General features: G+C 38.1%; 1 protein-coding gene across 3 annotated transcripts; it reads right to left on the reverse strand.

Annotated features, from left to right (window-relative positions):
* Window positions 1-1,985: 1,985 nt before the first annotated feature.
* On the reverse strand, window positions 1,986-18,717 carry DBF4 (DBF4-CDC7 kinase regulatory subunit). 3 transcript variants are annotated; one of them, XM_082045738.1, is made up of 12 exons: window positions 18,238-18,716; window positions 15,677-15,852; window positions 13,463-13,657; window positions 12,193-12,243; window positions 11,587-11,656; window positions 11,366-11,442; window positions 9,881-9,911; window positions 9,573-9,618; window positions 7,511-7,642; window positions 4,789-4,903; window positions 4,325-4,449; window positions 1,986-3,100 (listed from the first exon to the last, which is right to left on the reverse strand). In XM_082045738.1, exons 1-12 carry the CDS (start codon window positions 18,281-18,283, stop codon window positions 2,038-2,040), a joined length of 2,127 nt encoding a protein of 708 aa, XP_081901864.1. In that variant the 5' UTR covers window positions 18,284-18,716; the 3' UTR covers window positions 1,986-2,037. The 3 variants fall into 3 exon arrangements, with proteins under 3 accessions (XP_081901864.1, XP_081901865.1, XP_081901866.1); XM_082045739.1 differs by having other exon boundaries at window positions 9,573-9,615; window positions 18,238-18,715; XM_082045740.1 differs by lacking the exon at window positions 12,193-12,243 and having other exon boundaries at window positions 18,238-18,717.
* Window positions 18,718-18,720: the final 3 nt, after the last annotated feature.

Raw genomic sequence — 18,720 nt, forward strand, 5'->3', positions numbered from 1 at the left:
AATTTGGACTTCACCATCACGTTAGCCTGGGCTGAACTGGGATAAACTGATAATAAACTCAGGCCTCTGTAGTGCTTCTTTAGTTTTTTAAATGGGCCATTGGCGTTCTTGGTCTTCAGGACTCCAAGCTCTGCTCTTTGCGCCATGAATGGGATTATCTTTTTTGTTGTGTTTCGTTTTACTGGAAAAGATGGAGAATGATGTTTTCTGCACAAATGTCTTTCCTTTTTCTTTGTTCTATTGAAGGAGATTTGTGCAAGATTTTCTGACTTTCCACTTCCTGAATGGCCACTGTCGATGCTGCATCTCCTGGACCCCAGCAGCAGCAGCCTGGACAAGACCAGGAACCGCAAGCAGCTTTTGGAATCCCAGGCCTCTGTTTTAGCATGTTTTACTTTGTAGGAGAATGTATGTGACCCTGGTAGGCATCTTCCATTTACATGGTTGCCTTTTTGCCTGTCAAACTAAGCGCTGTGACAAGTTTAGCTGTAGCGCACTGAAAATGTGACCTTTGCCATTATTCCAGGAACCCACCATGTGAAGATCAACAATTTCTCTGACAGTTCCTCTGTCACACTCCTCATCAAAATAGATGTAGGTTTTGTTTCCCTCCGCCTCTCAGAGCTGTTCAGGTGACCATTAAGCCTCTCTCCTCCTCCAGCTCAGAGTAGAATTCCCGGTTTCTTCCTGGTATTCCTGAGGATGGAATCCCACCTGTGCTGGGGAACCCTGCAGTGCCTGCAGGATGTACAAGTGAAACAACAAATTTGGGGAGATTGTTGGTTCCTATGTGCCTGTGTAGCTTTGCGGAAGAGCAAATACCTACTGAACAAGGTATAGAGAAGTTTCTTCTTTCACGTTACAGATGTCTTCTTCACCTGCTTTACATTTGTATATTGCTCTTGAATCCCAGACCTCATTTGTTGTTCTATTGAAGATTTCTGCAAGATGTTGTGACTCTCCATTTCCTGAGTTGCTACTGTTGATGCTTCATCTCCTGGACCCTGCTGCCAGTGGCAGCAGCCTTCCTTCCCAGGGCAGTCTGCTGTCATTCATTATAACATATGGAGCAGATTCTTTTGTTTACTTTCAAATGCTTTTCTTTCTATTCAGGTGAAAGTGAACTAGGAAAATGTTATGCCTTTATTGTGATAGACATGTTGAATCTGTCTGAAGTGTCAAGCAAAATCTTCCTACTATGAATACAAAATCCTTGAGGCAGGCAGTGCTGGAAAGGTCCCTGCTGTGAGGGGTAAGTTTATTTTCACATGGAAAATAATTTGTGAAAGTTCTGACACATGAAGCATATCTATGTATTGCAAAGGCAAATATTGCTAATAGGCAAATATTGCTAATAGGCTGTAGCAGAGGAGACAGACCTCAGTTTGTGTGCAGTCCCTTGGAGAGTTCAGTAGTTTACGTGGCTTGTTGTTGCCAGGTCAGCCATTTTGATTTGTTTGGGTAATCTAAATTTTTTTTTCTACAAAATATTTTATCAAATGATCACATCTTCTTCTAGAGATAAACTCAGGATCTTGGCTTATTTTCTGTCTCCGATTTTTGTGTGTTTTTGTTGGGTTTTGGGTCTTGGGGGGGGAAGTATCTTTGTTCATAAGATGTTTGTGACTTGTAAGTAGTCCCTCAGTTTTACTTGCCTTTTCTCATTTGATCTTGTCTCAGTTGCAGAAGACAAGCAAGGGAATATGTGTAACCCAAAATGTAGCAGAAGGAAGGACACATGTTTTTTGCTTGTGTGCTGTCATTTGTGTAGATTAATATAAGGAGGAGAAGCTGGAATTGAGTAGATACAAAGAAGAGATCTGTTTTAAAGGAAATGCAGAAATATGTTGAGCAGTTCATATAGCAAAGTAATAAGAATGAAGGGGGACACAGTATTAGCTTATTTTGTCAAGTGCACTGCATTAAAAAAAAAAAATTAAAATCAAACGATCTATACATGTAATACAGCAAATACAGTTTCCATGAATATTAAATTTGCAAGTTTATTTGAAAATCATTAAATTAAATAAAGCAGCATTAAAATCCAACAAATGTGGAGGAAGATGAAGAGGAAAACAATGACCACATAACATTTGTATTCTGCCCTTCCCATGTATCTTTTATGCTAGTTGAACATTTGTTCTCCATGGAACCCGAAAAACCTCCAAATTCTGAGGTTATATCACTTGTCTGAAATAATTCCAGTAGAGCCTGCACTGGTGAGCTACAAGAACTTCTCCTCTCTTCAGGAACAGACAGTCCATCTGTATACTTTACACATAACTCCATACTCTGTTTCCAGGTTTCTCTTTTATTTCTTCCCAAGTAAACCTTCACTTTTCTGTGCAGCTTTCCAGACGGTGAACTGTGTGCACTGCTGGCAGCCAATTCATTAAGTTCTTTGTTTACAGCAGTATCAGACCCCTCAGCCTCCAGAAGAACATTGTGCTGCATCTGTTGATGATTATCACATAAATCACGATGTTTCTTGACTAACGTAGGATTGGCATCTGTTTTCTTCAAACACTTTGCTGGTAGAACTACTGCATTATTTAATTTTCGTTTTGGCTGTGATGGGTTTTTGTATTTTTCACTAAAATCTGTAACCTGAGTATGCGAATATAAAGTACACATGTGTTCTTGAAAACACTGTAAAGTCTTTTTATTTACTTCTGGTTCCACTATTTCTTTACGGAATGGCTGATAAGGTTGAGACAAGTTCTCTGTGTATGCTTTGTCATCTTTCTGAGGGGGTGCCTGTATGAAATTTGCTGATACAACAGTTTCTCTTAAGTTTGCAACACAGGAGCAATCAGTTTTTAAATTTTCATCATTATTTCTGAACTTACTTTTCAGTTCTGAAGGTTGAGAGAGGTGACAAAGACCTGAACAGACAGATCCATAAACAGGGGTAGGTATTGGCACAGAGTTTGGTTGTATTTCTGCAGGCTGGAGATCCAGTTTGAGTGCCTGCATTGCGGTGTCCTTCCATGAGTAACTTTTCAATGAAATGCGTTGCTTTTTCAGTCGTTCTTTCAGCTCGTCTGGTCTGGTTATCTTTCCAATAATAGGAGAAAAACATCCTGTACTACATTTTGTCCTACAATGGAATTGTTTAAAATGATTAACAAATGCTCGAAAGAGACATGGGTAACATAATTCCATAACTGATCCTAGAAAAGCAACCAAAGTGACAAAGCAGGTTTTGTTTTTACATTTAAGGAAAGGTATATTCAGGGTAGCAACACACTTTCTGCAGGAACAGAGTGCCTTACATTTGAGTTTGATGTTTCCTTATTGATTTTTACAGCTCATGAAATTGTTTTTAAAATACATGAAGTAAGCAGTCTAGTATTTCAGTAAATCGCAATTCACAGTGGTATTATGAACAGAAGTAGTTTATAAATATAATGCAGTGACTACAAATACTTACAAATGTTCTATGCTACATACACACAAAATTAGTAAAATTGTATATGCTTTTCTTGACATAGTATTTCAAACCTAACCACTCTGAGAATTTTGAAATCACAAAAGGAATAAAGGTTTGCCTTCATTAGGCTACCAGTTGTTTGACTCTATTTGAATTTCTTTTGGTTTCACTAGGAGTACCTTTATTTCTTCAATACTTTCTTCTTTTAAAAATAAATCAGAAATTTATTCCTTATCTCCTGACTTATTTACAAATAAATCAGAGCAATCCTGAATTGAGTTACTGTTCCAAGTAATGAAGATGGTGGTGCCTACAGTCCAAGACACGAAACAAGTCCTCTCCCAGTTAAGCCTTTGAGCTATGAACAAGAAAGGAAAATCTGCTTTCCCTGTCCAGCACAGGTGGGACAGAAGCCAAGAGGCTTAGAGTAGAGATAGGAAGATCTAGATCAGACAACAAAAAGTTTTTCCACTGGTAAGGGGATCAGATTGACTGTGGAGGATATAATTCGCTGTTCTTAAGACTACTAAGAATGCCAGAAAGTTTTTAGAGCAAGATGTCCAGACATTGCTGTTCTTCTGTCAGCAATATTTTAGTACAGCAGATCTTGCTTTTTGAAGCTGAAGGATGAGGAGGACAACTTTTGGTAATTCCTTTCAGTCTCATTTTCCTGTGATGCCATCTACACTTTTAATGTTTGGTTGTTTTTTTTTAATAATATCTGCTTTATAGAACTGATTTGCCAGGTACAACTGCATTGCAGATTTAAGTGATTTATTTCAGACTGAAAGTATGAATTTATTCTGTACCAGATCCAGAATTTCAGAACTAAGTATCTTTATGTTTTATGTCTTAACTCACACCCTTTGAAACTTAGAACATGTAACTTACCTTGTTATTTTTTTTGCATCATCCTTATATTCAACAAACTCATAAACAAACTTGGAGATTATATCATCGACAACTTGATACTGTGTGCTTTGTGCAAAATTTCGGTGCTGTTCACTTTCAAGATGCTGGAATTAAAGAAAAAACATGAAACAAATCTAATACTACAGATACGAATATACAAGTCAACAGTATGATATGAGGCAGTAAGTAAATATCGTTGATTTATTACCAGTGTCTCTGACACATGAACTATTAGTGCCTTCAGCTATCATATATAGAGGCAGGAATCAAGAATTAAAACCTGTAAGGGAAAAAATACTCACTTGCTGCTTTTTAGGGGACATATTAAAAGAAAAAAATCTTTTAAGATAAAAAATACATTAAACTAACAAGGAGAAGTGATTGTTGATACCACACTTAAGAAATATGACTGTATCAAACTATATACTTGACATTTCACATACTGTTTGTAGATCTTCATATTTCTTCCCACAACATTCACAATATCCTCTCTTTTTTTTGTCCTTCTGAGGGAGCTGAACAGGAGTTCCGCCATCCTTGTCCATATTTATTTTGTTTCTGTTAACAGAAAAAGATATATTAATGAGTGTCAAATAGGGACCTGAGCAATATATTTGTTTTTCAGAGCATGTTCATTCTTATTCACTTAATTGAAAAAGAGCAAATATCTTTATTTCCCCTGAAACGATCTACATTATGTTATCCAATGCTTGGGAAAAACAAAGAGAAAAATTGTTCATTAATTAAAAAAATATTTACTGCAACAAGATAGGCAGATCCAGTAGAACTATATGTCAGCATAAAATGTCCAGGTTAGTACAGGGGTACTACTATCACTGACTCAGAATAAACAATGCAAAATTGTTAAACAAAAAAATCTCACTTGACAAATCAAAGGACACACCACCTCTGTGCAGAGCTGATAAAAGAAAAAGAGGTTTGATAAAATCAAAACTAGAGAAGTCTTCTAATATGTCATCGACTGTCAGTACTTTTGATGCCAACAAAATATGCAGCAAAACCACTTGATCTAACAGATGACCTCTAATTTTTTGGTAAAAGAACAGTCCTATTTGTTGGTTATACGTAGCTTTTGAATATGCTGACCAAATGCCATCATTTCTCTAGGTACAGGATAAGTGGAAAGACAAGGAAATGAACCTCAGGTTCTTCATGGATACTAAAACACAAAGAGGTTTTTAATAGCTGCCCCATGACCTTCATAGTCCTCATCTGGAAAGAGCTACTGTTTGCTACAATTCACTATTAAACTACCTAAGGATGATATGGTAGTGGTAAAGTAAAACCATCCATCTCCACTTCCCTTTTACATCAGGGGAACAGTGCCATCTCCCTGTCCAGCCACAAATCATTCTGACAGACTTTACCAAGTATCTGCATGGATGTAAGCTCAGGATTTTTTATCAAAAACTTGTCTTGAAAAATCTCTAACTTACAAAGCATAGCAATGTGTTGCCCAGCACCATATATGTACACTGCTTTCAACAACTGCTTTCAATCAACAAGTCTAAATTGGTAACACCTCCCCCAGCATTTGTTGAGTTCCACAGAACAAACTCCACCTGACTGTACTTTACTATTACAGGAGCATTTTTACGTTCCCTCTTTAGAACTGTAAATATCACAGAGAACCAATCAAGCCAGATATAAGCAACAGCATTTATCATCTGAAGATTGAATCATGTCTGCAGGTCTTGCCTGATGCAGAAGCAAGCAGAACTAACAACTCAGCTTCAACAAGTGTTTCTCCCAGATAAAGATAAGGGAGCACTCTCCTTTCTCTCTCCTGAAACTACCATTCCTCACGTTTACCTGCAAGTAGGAAATAATCTCCCACCTAAACAGCTCTTTGGCATGTGTCAACCTGAAAGATTATATAGGAATATTAATTCAAACATAACTCCTGAAATTTTTAATATATCATATTCCTTAATCCATATAAATGAAGAGAATATTGCCATTTTTATTTTTAACGCTTTAAAAAGAATGGGTCTTTCTACCCCGCCTCTGAAGAGAAACCATCAAAAATTGCCTTATTATTGCAAGCGTTACTGCTGTATTATATTTGCTTTGATTTTTCATAGTGCTTCCTTCATTGCAATTAAAAAAAAAATATTATATATATATACATATATCTAAAAATTTCATAATGGCAACATCAGCTGAAAACCTCAGGCACTATCATAATGGTGAAGACTGGACAGAACCTGAACAGTGGAGAAGTTAGGTTATAAAGAAAACAAGGATCACATCTAAATAAGTCTTAGACCCCACAGACAGAGAAGCAGCCAAAGTTACTAGATACAGAAAGTCCCACACATAGCAAAGCTACCTTTCACCTAAATATCTTTAATCTCTCATATGAATCAATTTTAGAAGTCAATGAAAGACTCATTAATACTCCAGATATGCTAGGCTGAAGAAATCCAAGACAATAGTTTGATTCGCAAAAAACTCCCATATAATTAAAACTCCGAAGTAATTTCAAATAATAAAAATTATTTACCAAAAGTCCTAACTGCATCTGGAATGCTCAAATAGAGCCTGAATGCCAGAATATATCATATAAACACTTGCTGCAATTCTGCTGGGCAGTTATCATCCACTTTCCATTACTGAAGAGTTGCAGCAGTATTTGCAGAGTCTAATTTCTATAAACTAGACTTTATCAACAATGGGCACTCTTTACCAACAATGATTTTGTACTGTGACTGAGTAGCACTGTTTTAAACTGACTACTTTAGCATTATACTGACAAATATCAAAAGAAGTCTTAAGAAATACACTTCCTGTAAAGTACTTACTGGATGGCATCCAAGAGGAGGACAAAGAAGAAACCAGTGGCAGAAAGGAAAAAAATATCTTATGCTGACCCACAGTGATAGGAGAAGGCTGCATTTTTGGATGTATGCATCTGTATGTCCAAAAAAAGGACTAAAGACAGGATAAAGACAGTACAGAAAGATAGACAGACACCAACAGTTACAGTTGCAGCAAACACATCATATCAGACATGGCTATTAGTATTATAAACCACACAAAATTCGAAGTAGAGCAACTATTTTCGAAAACAACTATGTTAGAATTATTTTAGAGAACTTCCCTGTCCTCTAGCCACACCTCAATAACAAGTTTTCTACAAACCTTTGCTTAGGCTGAATTTGCTTTTGACCAGAAGGATACTTCTTATCCACCTCAAAGGGACTATACGGTTTTGGAACACAGTAGTTCAGAACTGGAAAAATGGGTAACTGCAGATAAAACGGTCGGTAGTGCCTGTTTTAGACAAAAGAAGTGCATTAGAACCACCAGAAATGGAAAAAGGGAGTTTATAGAACAAATTACAGTCAGGTACAAATAATGAAGTATTTCTCTTTTACATGTAACATACACAGAATCCTAAGCAGATAAATATCCCAGAATTATAAGCAACCCAGGCAGAAGAAAAAGACCAAGTCAGGAAAACAGAATAGGGACAAATTAAGTATATTATTCTGCTTCTGAACTGTTACTTATGTTGCATAAACAGTTACATATCCAAGAACATTAAGTTACCTTAAAAAGAGTTGCAGGTGTTTAGTAAAATGCTACATTCAGAAGTCAAATTATTTATATACAAATTTCTTGTACTTAGAACTGTGTTTGTCCACTTCTCCTCACTATCCTCATGTCCTTCATAAATATGACATCAACTCACAGTGCAAGACCAGATTTTGATTTTTTTAATTTTTTTTTTAGTTCAGGATAGTGTCAAAGAAATCATGTGAAAGAATTTGGAGCTTATAAACATCAGCATAAAGCAGAAGGTAGATAAGAATATAAAGATACAAAACATACTGCGTAGCCCTGTGCTTTTTTGTAATTCATTGCTCTCTCAACTTCTGGGAAACTGGTATTTCCTTAAACAACCAGGTCTGACCAATTACAGGACCAGAAAAATGTGGAAATTTTCAAGGCTGAAAGTATCAGATTTCATACTACTCTGGATACTGAAATCAGATTTATATATATATATTTTTTTTTTACAAAAAGAAATGATTGTACAGGAAATTAAACCTAATTTCAAGGGATGACTGGCAGTGTTATGTTTACAGTTGGATTCTATGATCTTAAAAGTCTTTTCCAACCTAAATGATTCTATGACAATTCTATAACAACTTATTTCCTTACATCCAAACAGTCTCTGCAGAAGATGAATGTTACTGAGTTGAACTACAAGACTGGAATTTAGTATACAAAGTTTTACTGGCCTTTTGGGCTATTGGATACGGACCTAAGATCATAGAATCAATCATATAGTCATAGAACACCAGGTTGGAAAGGACTTGAAGGATGATCTGGTCCAACCTTCTGTGGCAAAAGCACAGTCTAGACAAGATGGCCCAGCACTCTGCCCAGTGTCTAATACTGGGGAATCCACCACTTCCCTGGGGACATGATGACAATGGCCCACTGTTCTCACAGAGAAAAACTTCCCTTTTGAGTCTAATCGGAATCTCCCCAGAGAGTCTCCGTCTTCTTTGTAGCCACCCTTTAAATACTGGAACATGGTGATGAGGTCTCCTCTAAGCCTTCTTTTCTCAAGGCTGAACAAGCCCAGTTCTCTCAGCCCTCCTCACATGGTGGCTTCTCAATCCTTTGATCATCTTCCTGGCCCTGCTCTGGACCCTCTCCAGCCTGTCCACATATTTTTGCACAGCAGGGACCAAAACTGAACACAGTATTCCAGGTGTGGCCTGACAAGCACTGAGTAGAGCAGGATAATGACTTTGTCTCTGCTGGTGATGCCCTTGCTAACACAGCCCAGCATCCTGTTAGCAGCTCACTGTTCACTCATGTTGAGCTGCTTGTCCACCAGAACCCCCAGGTCCCTTGCCATAGAGCTGCAGGATGCAAAGGTTCAGAGCTTCCAGGTTTCCTTTTCATTCACATGGTCCTTGGCTGAAAGTAACTCTACCTATCTATTCCCTACTCTGCTATTACCTGCTCAATCTCATTCAGCCATTAAACGCAGATATCCACTCAGAGCATACAAAAATTAAATTTTTGTACCTTATTTTAAGAGGACAGTATGTATGCCTGGCATCTAAAGTCAGGAAGTTGAAGGACCTTGAAATCTGAAGGTCATTTCCTCAAGACATACTACACATTTCTGAACTACTCACTTTGAAAACCACATTATTGAATGCATGAAGAGAACACTTACCGACTTCTATCTTCCACCTTGACAAATGGATTTTTCAGTTTACCTGCTCAAGGGGAATAAAAAGGAAATTAAGAGAGAAATAATTTTCTTCATTCAGCAAGTTACTACAGTAGCTGAGTAAATAAGCTGACATTATAACTCATTATGCATACGTACTGACAAACCCTTGACTTCCATGAAGTTTTTCTATGCTTTTTTTAGACACACAAACTAGAATACAGCAGCACACTCGATCAGATGAGAACTGTAGCACATTTTTAAGCATTCAGAGGCAAAACAAAACCCTCTACAAATGTTGAAATACTTACTTCTTGACTTTTGAGCAGTAACTTCTTTTCCCTATGGAAAGAAAAGAGGACATAAAAATTCCTCTGAGTATCATTCTGCATTTTACTTCTAAGATTTAGCTGTAGCTAATTTTAAGTTATGAGGGTCTCCCTGTGTTAATCATGACTTCATACACAGTCGTAATAAATTTTGCAAGACACTAAGCTCATTAGTACTTCAGAAATACGGCAATACATTTCCCAAAGAAACATTCAATTCTACACTGCAAAAAAAATGTTTTCCTTGAGACTTTTCACTTTCTCTCCTCCCCTAAAATACCTTGCCATGGTTGAAAGTTGATTCTTAAATACAGATATTATTTTTACAACATTTTATAAACGCTAATTAACTACAAGATGTAAAACGCCACCAAAAATTGCAGACAGCAATGTTCTCCAATCAAAAGAATTCTTCTCATTTGAATGGATTTATACAGGCATTTTTGGTTTTGTTTTAGCAATGAAGATGATAAGTAATAGAAGTATTTTCTCTTCAGAAAAGAGTAAAACCTACATTCAAGCATTAGCTTTAGCTGTAATTGATTCTGATAAGGGTACAAACTCGCACTTCATACTTCTTGCAAAAACCCACCACCCTGCTAGCCATGAACACTGATACTCACACTATGCATTTTAAAACTGATGATTTAGCAGAGGATTTCATGTAGTCTCAATAATTAGCCAATATTGCATTCCAAAACAAAATAACATGTACTAAACAGCGTGTTTTCATGTACTTATCACAGACCTGCCTTGACTAGATAATTGTACAGCTTCACATTTAATTTAAATTATAGAGCAGCTGCAGACAGAGCACACAAGCAGCTAAAACAGTTTCAATGTCTAACTAGATCACACATTAAAATCCAGAGAATTTGCGATTTTCACATGCCAACTTCACATTATTGGTCCAATAGCTCAAAGATGCTTTATGATAGTTCTTTAAAAGACTCAGATGGAAAAGGTGCAGACTTGAGCAACTGACACAGATTCCCTAGAGACAGTTTCTTCAAGAAACATAACTGTGATTCTTCAAAATGGTCCATCAAAAGGAAAGAGTTCCTAATCACTGTGTCATGGGGAAAATTATACAAGGCAACTTAACCACAGTCTACGACATACCAAAACCAAACTATATTTACTATTTTTGAGGCAGGCAGAATGGAAATTTGAGACAGTTCGTTAGTTACGATTCCTAGATACTCCTTGCAGGAGCAGAGGTCTAAACATTATTTAATCAATGCTACTACAGAATTGGTTTTTGAATAATGCTGTAATACATAGCTAATACTTTCTCTTTTTCAAAGATGGTTTTAAAATCAATTCATAAAACATACAGGCCTGAAAAACTGAATATGAGCAAAACTATTTAAAAAAATCTGTAAGTTTCACAGTAGGCAGCATTTAGTACAGTTGTGCTTTCTCAGTTAATGAAATAATTTTCACAAACAGCAAAGAGCCACTTACCCCATCTTTAATAGAACTGCCTCCTCTTTTGATTAGATAGAGCTCCCTCTTCTTTTGTTCGATGTAATTCTTAACATCTGTCAAAAAAAGGGAAAATTACAGTCAGCCGAGTTTATTTTCATATGTTTGAAGCAATTGTTTGCTTTTAGTATTTTGAACAAAAGAATAATTAAATGATTATTACAAGTTCAAGTTAGGCTTCATGAAACAAAAATATTTACCATCAATATGAAGTATTTTCACTCCCCAACTCAAAGCATTGGATAGTATACTACCGGAGGGGATTAAGTCCTGCAAACAATAAATTTTATTAATGATTTTAAAGCAATATATGGTAGATTATATAATTACAAATATATTAAAACATGGAATATGAAAGCTGAGATCAAAGTGCAAACGCTTTGCTTCTTGCCAGAAGACTGTCACTTCCCTTGACTGACTTTTCCGTTTCTGTGTCACGACATTTCACCATCAAAAGATGGTATGTTATCTTTCATACATCCAAAACTGTTCTCTACTGTCACATTTTAAAGTAACTAAGATTTGAAAAGCGAATTTATACATTTGCTTTAACTTCATGAGCACCTCTCAAATGCTAGCTATACTAGCTATCCTGATAAATTATAATACTGGTCATTAGAATGTATAGACTTTTAATCCTTCAGGAAGTATCCAGAAAGCGTGAACCAACAGTTTTACTTAGAACAATCCCTCAGTTTCTTCCTGAGCGTTCCACAAGGGACTCCTCTGTTAGACCATTAAGACCACTTTTACTACTGTTTGTTTTGTAGAAGTTTTTCAAGCACAACTTTGACTACTCTGCTTACCTGCTCTTTGATTGCTTTTTCAACTAAGGATTTTCCTCTACTCATACGTACCTATATTAAAACAGAAACATGTTTGTAGCGAGTTTAGAACTCATTAAATAAAAATGTAAGGCAATTTACACTGTTGCTAACAAATACATGTTTTAGCTATGATAATCTCCTTTTGTTTACCATACTTCTATTTTTCATAATTCACATCTTCCCCACAAGGTTAGAATTGATACAGTCTGAGGGAAAAAAAAAAAAAACAAAAAAGTAGTTGTTTTCAGTCAAAGCAGGTCACTGCATGGCTGAAGCAATGTTAGAGCTGGAACAACATCGAGGGTGGCAATAAGCAGCCAGTGGCACATGCCCAAAAAATGAGGCTTCATCAGCTGCACTTGTGCCATGAATATAATCATAGCATCTGCCTTAGCCCCATCTTTTCTACCACAAGCGCATCTCCTCTTGTACTGCATGCTGTTTGTTAGTAACGAACATGTCTTTACCTATCCAGGTTATTCGCAAAATGAGGTCATCTCACCTACGTAATGCAAAGACCAGCCCACAGACTGCTCGCAGTCAGGTTTCTAAATAAGTACCATGTATATAGTACAGCTAATTGTTGCCAACTGTATTTTGAAAGGATGCAAGACTTGCCCATGTAAGAAATGTCACATCAATCTGCACAAATTCAGATACTGTTGCAATTAATGTGATCGCCTAAGAAAGAGCTCAGAAAAACTTACTATTCATAATGTTTGAATTTAATTATATCCTTGAAGTACTACCAAAGAGTGATGTTAATGCCAATACCCATAGATGTCTGCATTAACATCAAAGCAGCCAGATATTAATAGACTGTGTTGCTAAAGGCACAAGAACAAGTAGATTCAATCACAAGCCTATCCATATTGATCAAGCTGTCAAACATAATTATGTCAACATTAAATTATAAGTGAGGCATACTACATTAGACTAGATCTTAGTGTAGTTAGCTTATTTGCAGAAAATGCTCCTTTTTTAAATTAATCTTTTAAACTTTGCTTAATTAGTTCGAATTTGTTAAGCTTAGAAAGTTAACCTGAACTAGTTCAAAAGTATTTTTCATCTGTATAAAAAAACCCCAAACCAACAAAATATCAACCAAAAAAAACTCCACACACTAAAAATAAACTCTTAGCCACCCAAGGAACTGTTGCTATACTTAGGAAATGAAGTAGGCGAAAAATTTTAAGAGCATAATACATCAATTATACCCAGTTTGCAGTATTATTACTAAGAAACTTACTGTATCTACAATCTTAAATGAACTTCCATCATGTCGATCTTTTTGGTTGCTAGGATGAGCTGAACTATTTCCTCCATTACGTGCAGATTCTGGGCTAGGAACAGGAGAAATCTGACCAAGAGATGGTGCAAATTTTGCCTCCTTTTTATTAGACACCAGATAGCTGATATCTTTACTAAGAAAACTCTCCACTCTCTAAATGTAAAAATATAAAAAAAGTTAATTATTTCAGGGCAACCAATCAGTAGCACAATTTTACATTGCATATATTAAAGAAAAGTGACAAAACTTCTATAATAATTAAAGTCGAAACCATTTAATTAATGAACAGGTATTTTCTAAAGATCTGGATGACAATTACAATTGAGCTGTAGTAGCATCTCACCAGTTACAAACTCTTAATTTCAATTTCTCAATTTTGTAATCTCTGTGAAACGAAGTTTTGCTTTGTTTTCATTATTATCATTCTTTGAACTACCCAGCTGTAATACTTTTTAAATAGAAGACAAACATTACACCGAGAAATAACAGAATAATTAAAAAACCCCAAAGTTTTTATGATCTTGTGTAACATAAATTCCATAGAAGCCATACTTAAAGGTAGTGTACGCAAATGGAATTTACGGCTTTCAAGGAGCTACAAAATTCACCGAGTTATTTGAGAATCAGCAGAAAAAATAAAGTTTCAGGATAGTTACAATGTTTCACACCTACGCTTATGAATAACACTTCTCAAAAATGTAGAAGACTTTAGTAGATTCATAATATTTTCATACTCAGCAAGACAAAAGCTATGTTTTCCCTATACTTATTTTCTACCATTTTGCTCCTTCAGTCTTTCATAAACAACTGCTGTGTGACTATTAAATCTATTCGCCTGATTATTTCTTGCCAGTTTATGAAGCTTAAAACATTTTCCTCTTCTCCACTAATCAATATAGAAAGCACAAAATCACACAGGCAACAATCTTGAAGCTGTGCCTTCCAATCCTGCTCTATGTACCTTTTACAGAATTGGGACATTCAGAGAGCGGAACCTTTGAGTCCACTCCACACGAGTAACGAAGAAACACATGTGGTAGAATAGAATGATAGAATAGTTTGGGTTGGAAGGGACCTTCAAAGCTCATCTACTCCAACCACCCTGCCACGGGCAGGGACATCTTCAACTAGACCAGGTTGCTCAGAGTGCCACCCAGCCTGGCCTTGAATGTCTCCAGGGATGGGGCATCTACCACTTCTCTGGGCAACCTGGGCCAGTGTTTCACCACCCTCATTGTAAAAAAATTTCTTCCTCATGTCTAGCCTGAATCTCCCCTCCTTAAGTTTAAAACCATCACCCTTTGTCCTGTTTTAACAGGCCCTGCTCAAAAAGTCTGACTCCATCTTTCTTAGTAAGTAAACTTTCTTTGAAGTCCTGAAAGGCCGCAATAAGGTCTCCTCAGAGCCTTCTCTTCTCCAGGCTGAACAACCCTAACTCTCTCAGCCTGTCCCCACAGAAGAATGGTAGCTGACCTGGAGGGCAGTGGTCACCACAGATTTAGGCATCTACTCCTCAGAATAAAAGAGAAAAACTTCATTCAGTCTTGGATTTGCAAGCTTAGCTTTCATATATGAATGTCTAAAATTCTGTTTTAGAGAGAAAGACAAAAGATAGCCTGCACTCATTTAATGATAAATGTAAAGGGACACATTTACCTTAAAACCATATTATTGCTGCTTCTTGCCTCTACTATATTTTCAGACAGCATCTTGATTTATAAGCATCAGTTTTACAAAACTTATCAGTACTCCTCTGAGGTCAGAAAAGTATTGCCAAAGCAATGTTCAGAATAGCTACCAATTTAAGCAGATCCCTTTTGCTTCTGTGGTTAAAGGGTGTTTAATACTTTAACTGCCAAGATTCCTCTACCCAATTCAAAACACTCAACTTTGAAGCAGACTAAGGAATTGCATTTCTTGTGTGTCATCACAATACCCTGTACTTGCTTGTATCAAAGTGTTTCTTCCATACAGAAGAAAGAATTAGGGGAAAAAAAGGTACTAAGATGCTTAGAAAATTTGTGATCTAAGTAAGAGTACTAAAAAATATTCATTAACATACTCTGTGCAGAAAGTACTTACTGAAGTTACTGACACAAATAACAGAGAAAAGGTATTGCATATGCACAGATTTTCTTCTACTTTCATAATGGCTTCTGCTCCTTAACTTACCCCTCCTAGATCTTTGAGGTCCTTTCCTATTTTTTCAGAGATCACATTTGATGGAATATCAAGGTAAAACACCTTCCCAGTCAGTGGCTTATACTTAAGTCTCTCTGGTTTTCCTGTATCTGTTTTCACATTCTTCAGAGATCTTATCTTTTCTGGTTTTGCTTGCATTCCATCCGCTGCAAAAAGGGAATTTAAACAAGACTGTGTTTTATGAATTGATTTTTTTCTTTTCAAAAAGAAAAATTCCTAAATTATGAAAATGGATAAGTCCCTTACACACAATTTATGATTAAAAAAATAAAATAAAATACCTGTATGTTAAAAATGTCAAAACCAAGACATTAATAGTAATACCACATACAGCCCTTAAAGTTTCTAAAAATAATATCCTAAAAGGACTTTTTACTACAGTTGCTATGCAAGGCCATACATTTTCTCCCCCAGTTTGGCACATATTTGCTATCTCTGTACCACAGTATATACACTACTTGCACAGTCACTGATAATCACAAGAACACCATTTTAGAACAGAACCTGTCTTTCTCATATTCATCTGAAACCAAAAGGATTCATATAGACTCACAGAACAAAAAGTGGTCAAAAGTAACTGAAACGCCAAAAAATAAATTACCTAGACCCTACTATTTATCTACATTTTGAGCACCCACCTAAGATGCAGGAAAACTAAGTTTGAAGTTCAGAACCATTCTAGTTATGACCACTCTTTATGTCTCAGTTAACTTTACTCTAAAACTAAGGAACAACGTACAGCAATTAAACTTTGCTGATGAACCTTCCCAATGCTCAGCGCAGAGCTATCCACCCAGGTCTAACTATTAGATTAAAAAACCAAATAAAAAAATTAGTCTGGGTGAAAAATAAGCCTCATTTCTCCAGGGAAATCTTGGAGCGTGGTAGAGTTCTACAAGAGCATCAGCTCAACACTGAGTAGCAATCAAAAAAGAAAAAAAAAAATCAGAAATTGCTAAGAAACAGAAAATAAAATGGATAATTATGTCACTTTATAAATGCAGGACTCAGCTACATCTTAAATATAGCCTCTGAAAGAGTAACAAGAATGACCAACGGCATGAAGAACAACCTCATAGATTAGAACTTTGCAAATTATTTAGGGGAAAAAGAATGGAGAGATGCAAAATCAAGATGTACATAAAGAGAATGGCTAAACGGCCTATGCCAGTAGAAGAGCTATGGGGCACCAAACAAAACTAAGAGTCAGGTACAAAAAGAAAAACAATGATTTATTCTCTATGCAACAGGGCAAACCTGCCAAAGAATGTTATCCATTCTAAGATGCAGTTTCTAGGAGAGCCTGGACAAGTACAAGGAAGACAAATACTTTGAGGGGTCCCAAATGCATTAAAGTGACATGCAACTCATGAAGTTCCTGTAGCTACACATAGCTAGAAACTAGAATAATATTAATAGCTGCAAGGAATTATCCCTTCTCTGTTCTCACATACTTTCACAGGAATCCATTTACAACCAATGACAGAGACAGAATCATCAAAAACTTGAAATATTGTTAGTTTCCCATTCTATTTTCTTCCTCACTAACAACCTACTCCTAGTTGTTTCTCTTCTGGAGAAGCTCAAAACAGACAACGAGGGCTACTGCAGGAAGAGAGCAGGCTTCTTCTGTAGACAAAAATCCAACACACAAAACAGTCCTTCTGTTATGTATTTTCACCCTGCCTGAAGTGGTCTTGGATGGGAGAAGGAGCAGAATCACCACTCATACTGCAAGATTCTGTAAGTAATGGCTATGAACACACATAAGAGAGGCAGGAATAGCAGAAACATTTGTAGAATCTAGGAGACCAAAAGAATTAGAGAAATAGGAAAACGGAGAGGTTTAGGACAGTGTAGCTGATTCAGAATCTTAACAGAAAAGATGGATGATAAGCAGGTGTGCAAGTGAAATTCTGCAGATGGCCATGGATCAAATACAGTGTTAGACCCAGCACACATATGTGATGGCCAGAGCAGTTCAAAAATTAACATATTAAATACTTGAAATAATATTGGAAAACACATATTAAACTTCTTAGTGATAATAAAAAGCTCAGAGGGAGTCAGTAGTACTGCAGTAACGCTGAGGAGCCTCTCTTGCAAAGCAACAGCATTTCCATCCCCTGGGCCTGGGTGCTGCGGTGGCCCCTCCGTGCCTGCTCCTGGGGCCGGCAAAGGGCTGCCCGGGGGCAGCAGTTCGCACGGAGCGGCCTAGTGAATTTCAACACAGCGACCAGCTCCTGTGCACCGCAGGCATCTTGTAACGCAGAGCGCGTTATCCAGCTACCTTTTTGTACGTTTAACTCCCCAAACCATGCAAAGGCTATTTCAGCCGTGCACCACCACCAAAGCCAGCCCCAGGCGTGCTCAGCCGCGCTCTGATCGAGGCAAGAGGCCCACACGGGGCTCCGGGCTGACCGCGGGGTCTCACAGCGACAGCCCGGGAGGAGCACGGGCCCCAGGCAGCGGCCCAAAGCGGAACGCTCGAACCCCCGAGCCCCAGCCGCCCCCAGCCACCCGCCGCTTACGGGAACGCGCTCCTTCCTGGGCGGCCTCCGCAGCGTTCGGTTTCATCTTCCCGCGGAGTCACATCCTCCTCCCTCTCTCCGCCCGCCGGCAGACCCGCAGGGGTTCGGCAGCTCCAGCCCCACTTTCCCCAGCGGCTTGGAGCCGCAGCCCGCCCACCCGCCCCCCGCTCTCTCCGCCGCAGCCGATGGGGCCGGCGCGGGTCTCCGGGCGGCGCCGGGTCGTGCTGTGTCTCCACACCCGCGTTTCCCGCCTCCGCCAGCCGCAGCCCGCCGCGGGGCCTCGCTGCTCCTGCCGCAGAGCGGCGCCCGGTGCCGCCGCGGGCCGCGCGCCACCAACGGCCGCCCCGCCGCGCGCACGCGGTAGACACGGGCAGGCGGGCGAAGGGCGGGGGCCGAGCGCGGCGGGAGGTGCTGTGGGGCGGGGAGAGACGCGGGCGGACGGGGCCCCTCTGTGAAGCGGAGGGCTGAAGGGAAAGGAGTCCC

This window comes from Streptopelia decaocto (assembly GCF_964273445.1).
Source record: "Streptopelia decaocto genome assembly, chromosome: 2".
In the NCBI taxonomy this organism is placed as follows: Eukaryota; Metazoa; Chordata; class Aves; order Columbiformes; family Columbidae; genus Streptopelia; species Streptopelia decaocto.

Coding starts and splice junctions, on each gene's coding strand:
- DBF4 (XM_082045738.1), bottom strand. CDS start 18,283: ATGAAACCGAACGCTGCGGAGGCCGCCCAGGAAGGAGCGCGTTCCC. Junction 11,443..11,586: donor GAAAATACTTCATATTGATG/GTAAATATTTTT, acceptor TTTTTTTGACAG/ATGTTAAGAATTACATCGAA. Junction 7,643..9,572: donor AAGGTGGAAGATAGAAGTCG/GTAAGTGTTCTC, acceptor TGTCTAAAACAG/GCACTACCGACCGTTTTATC.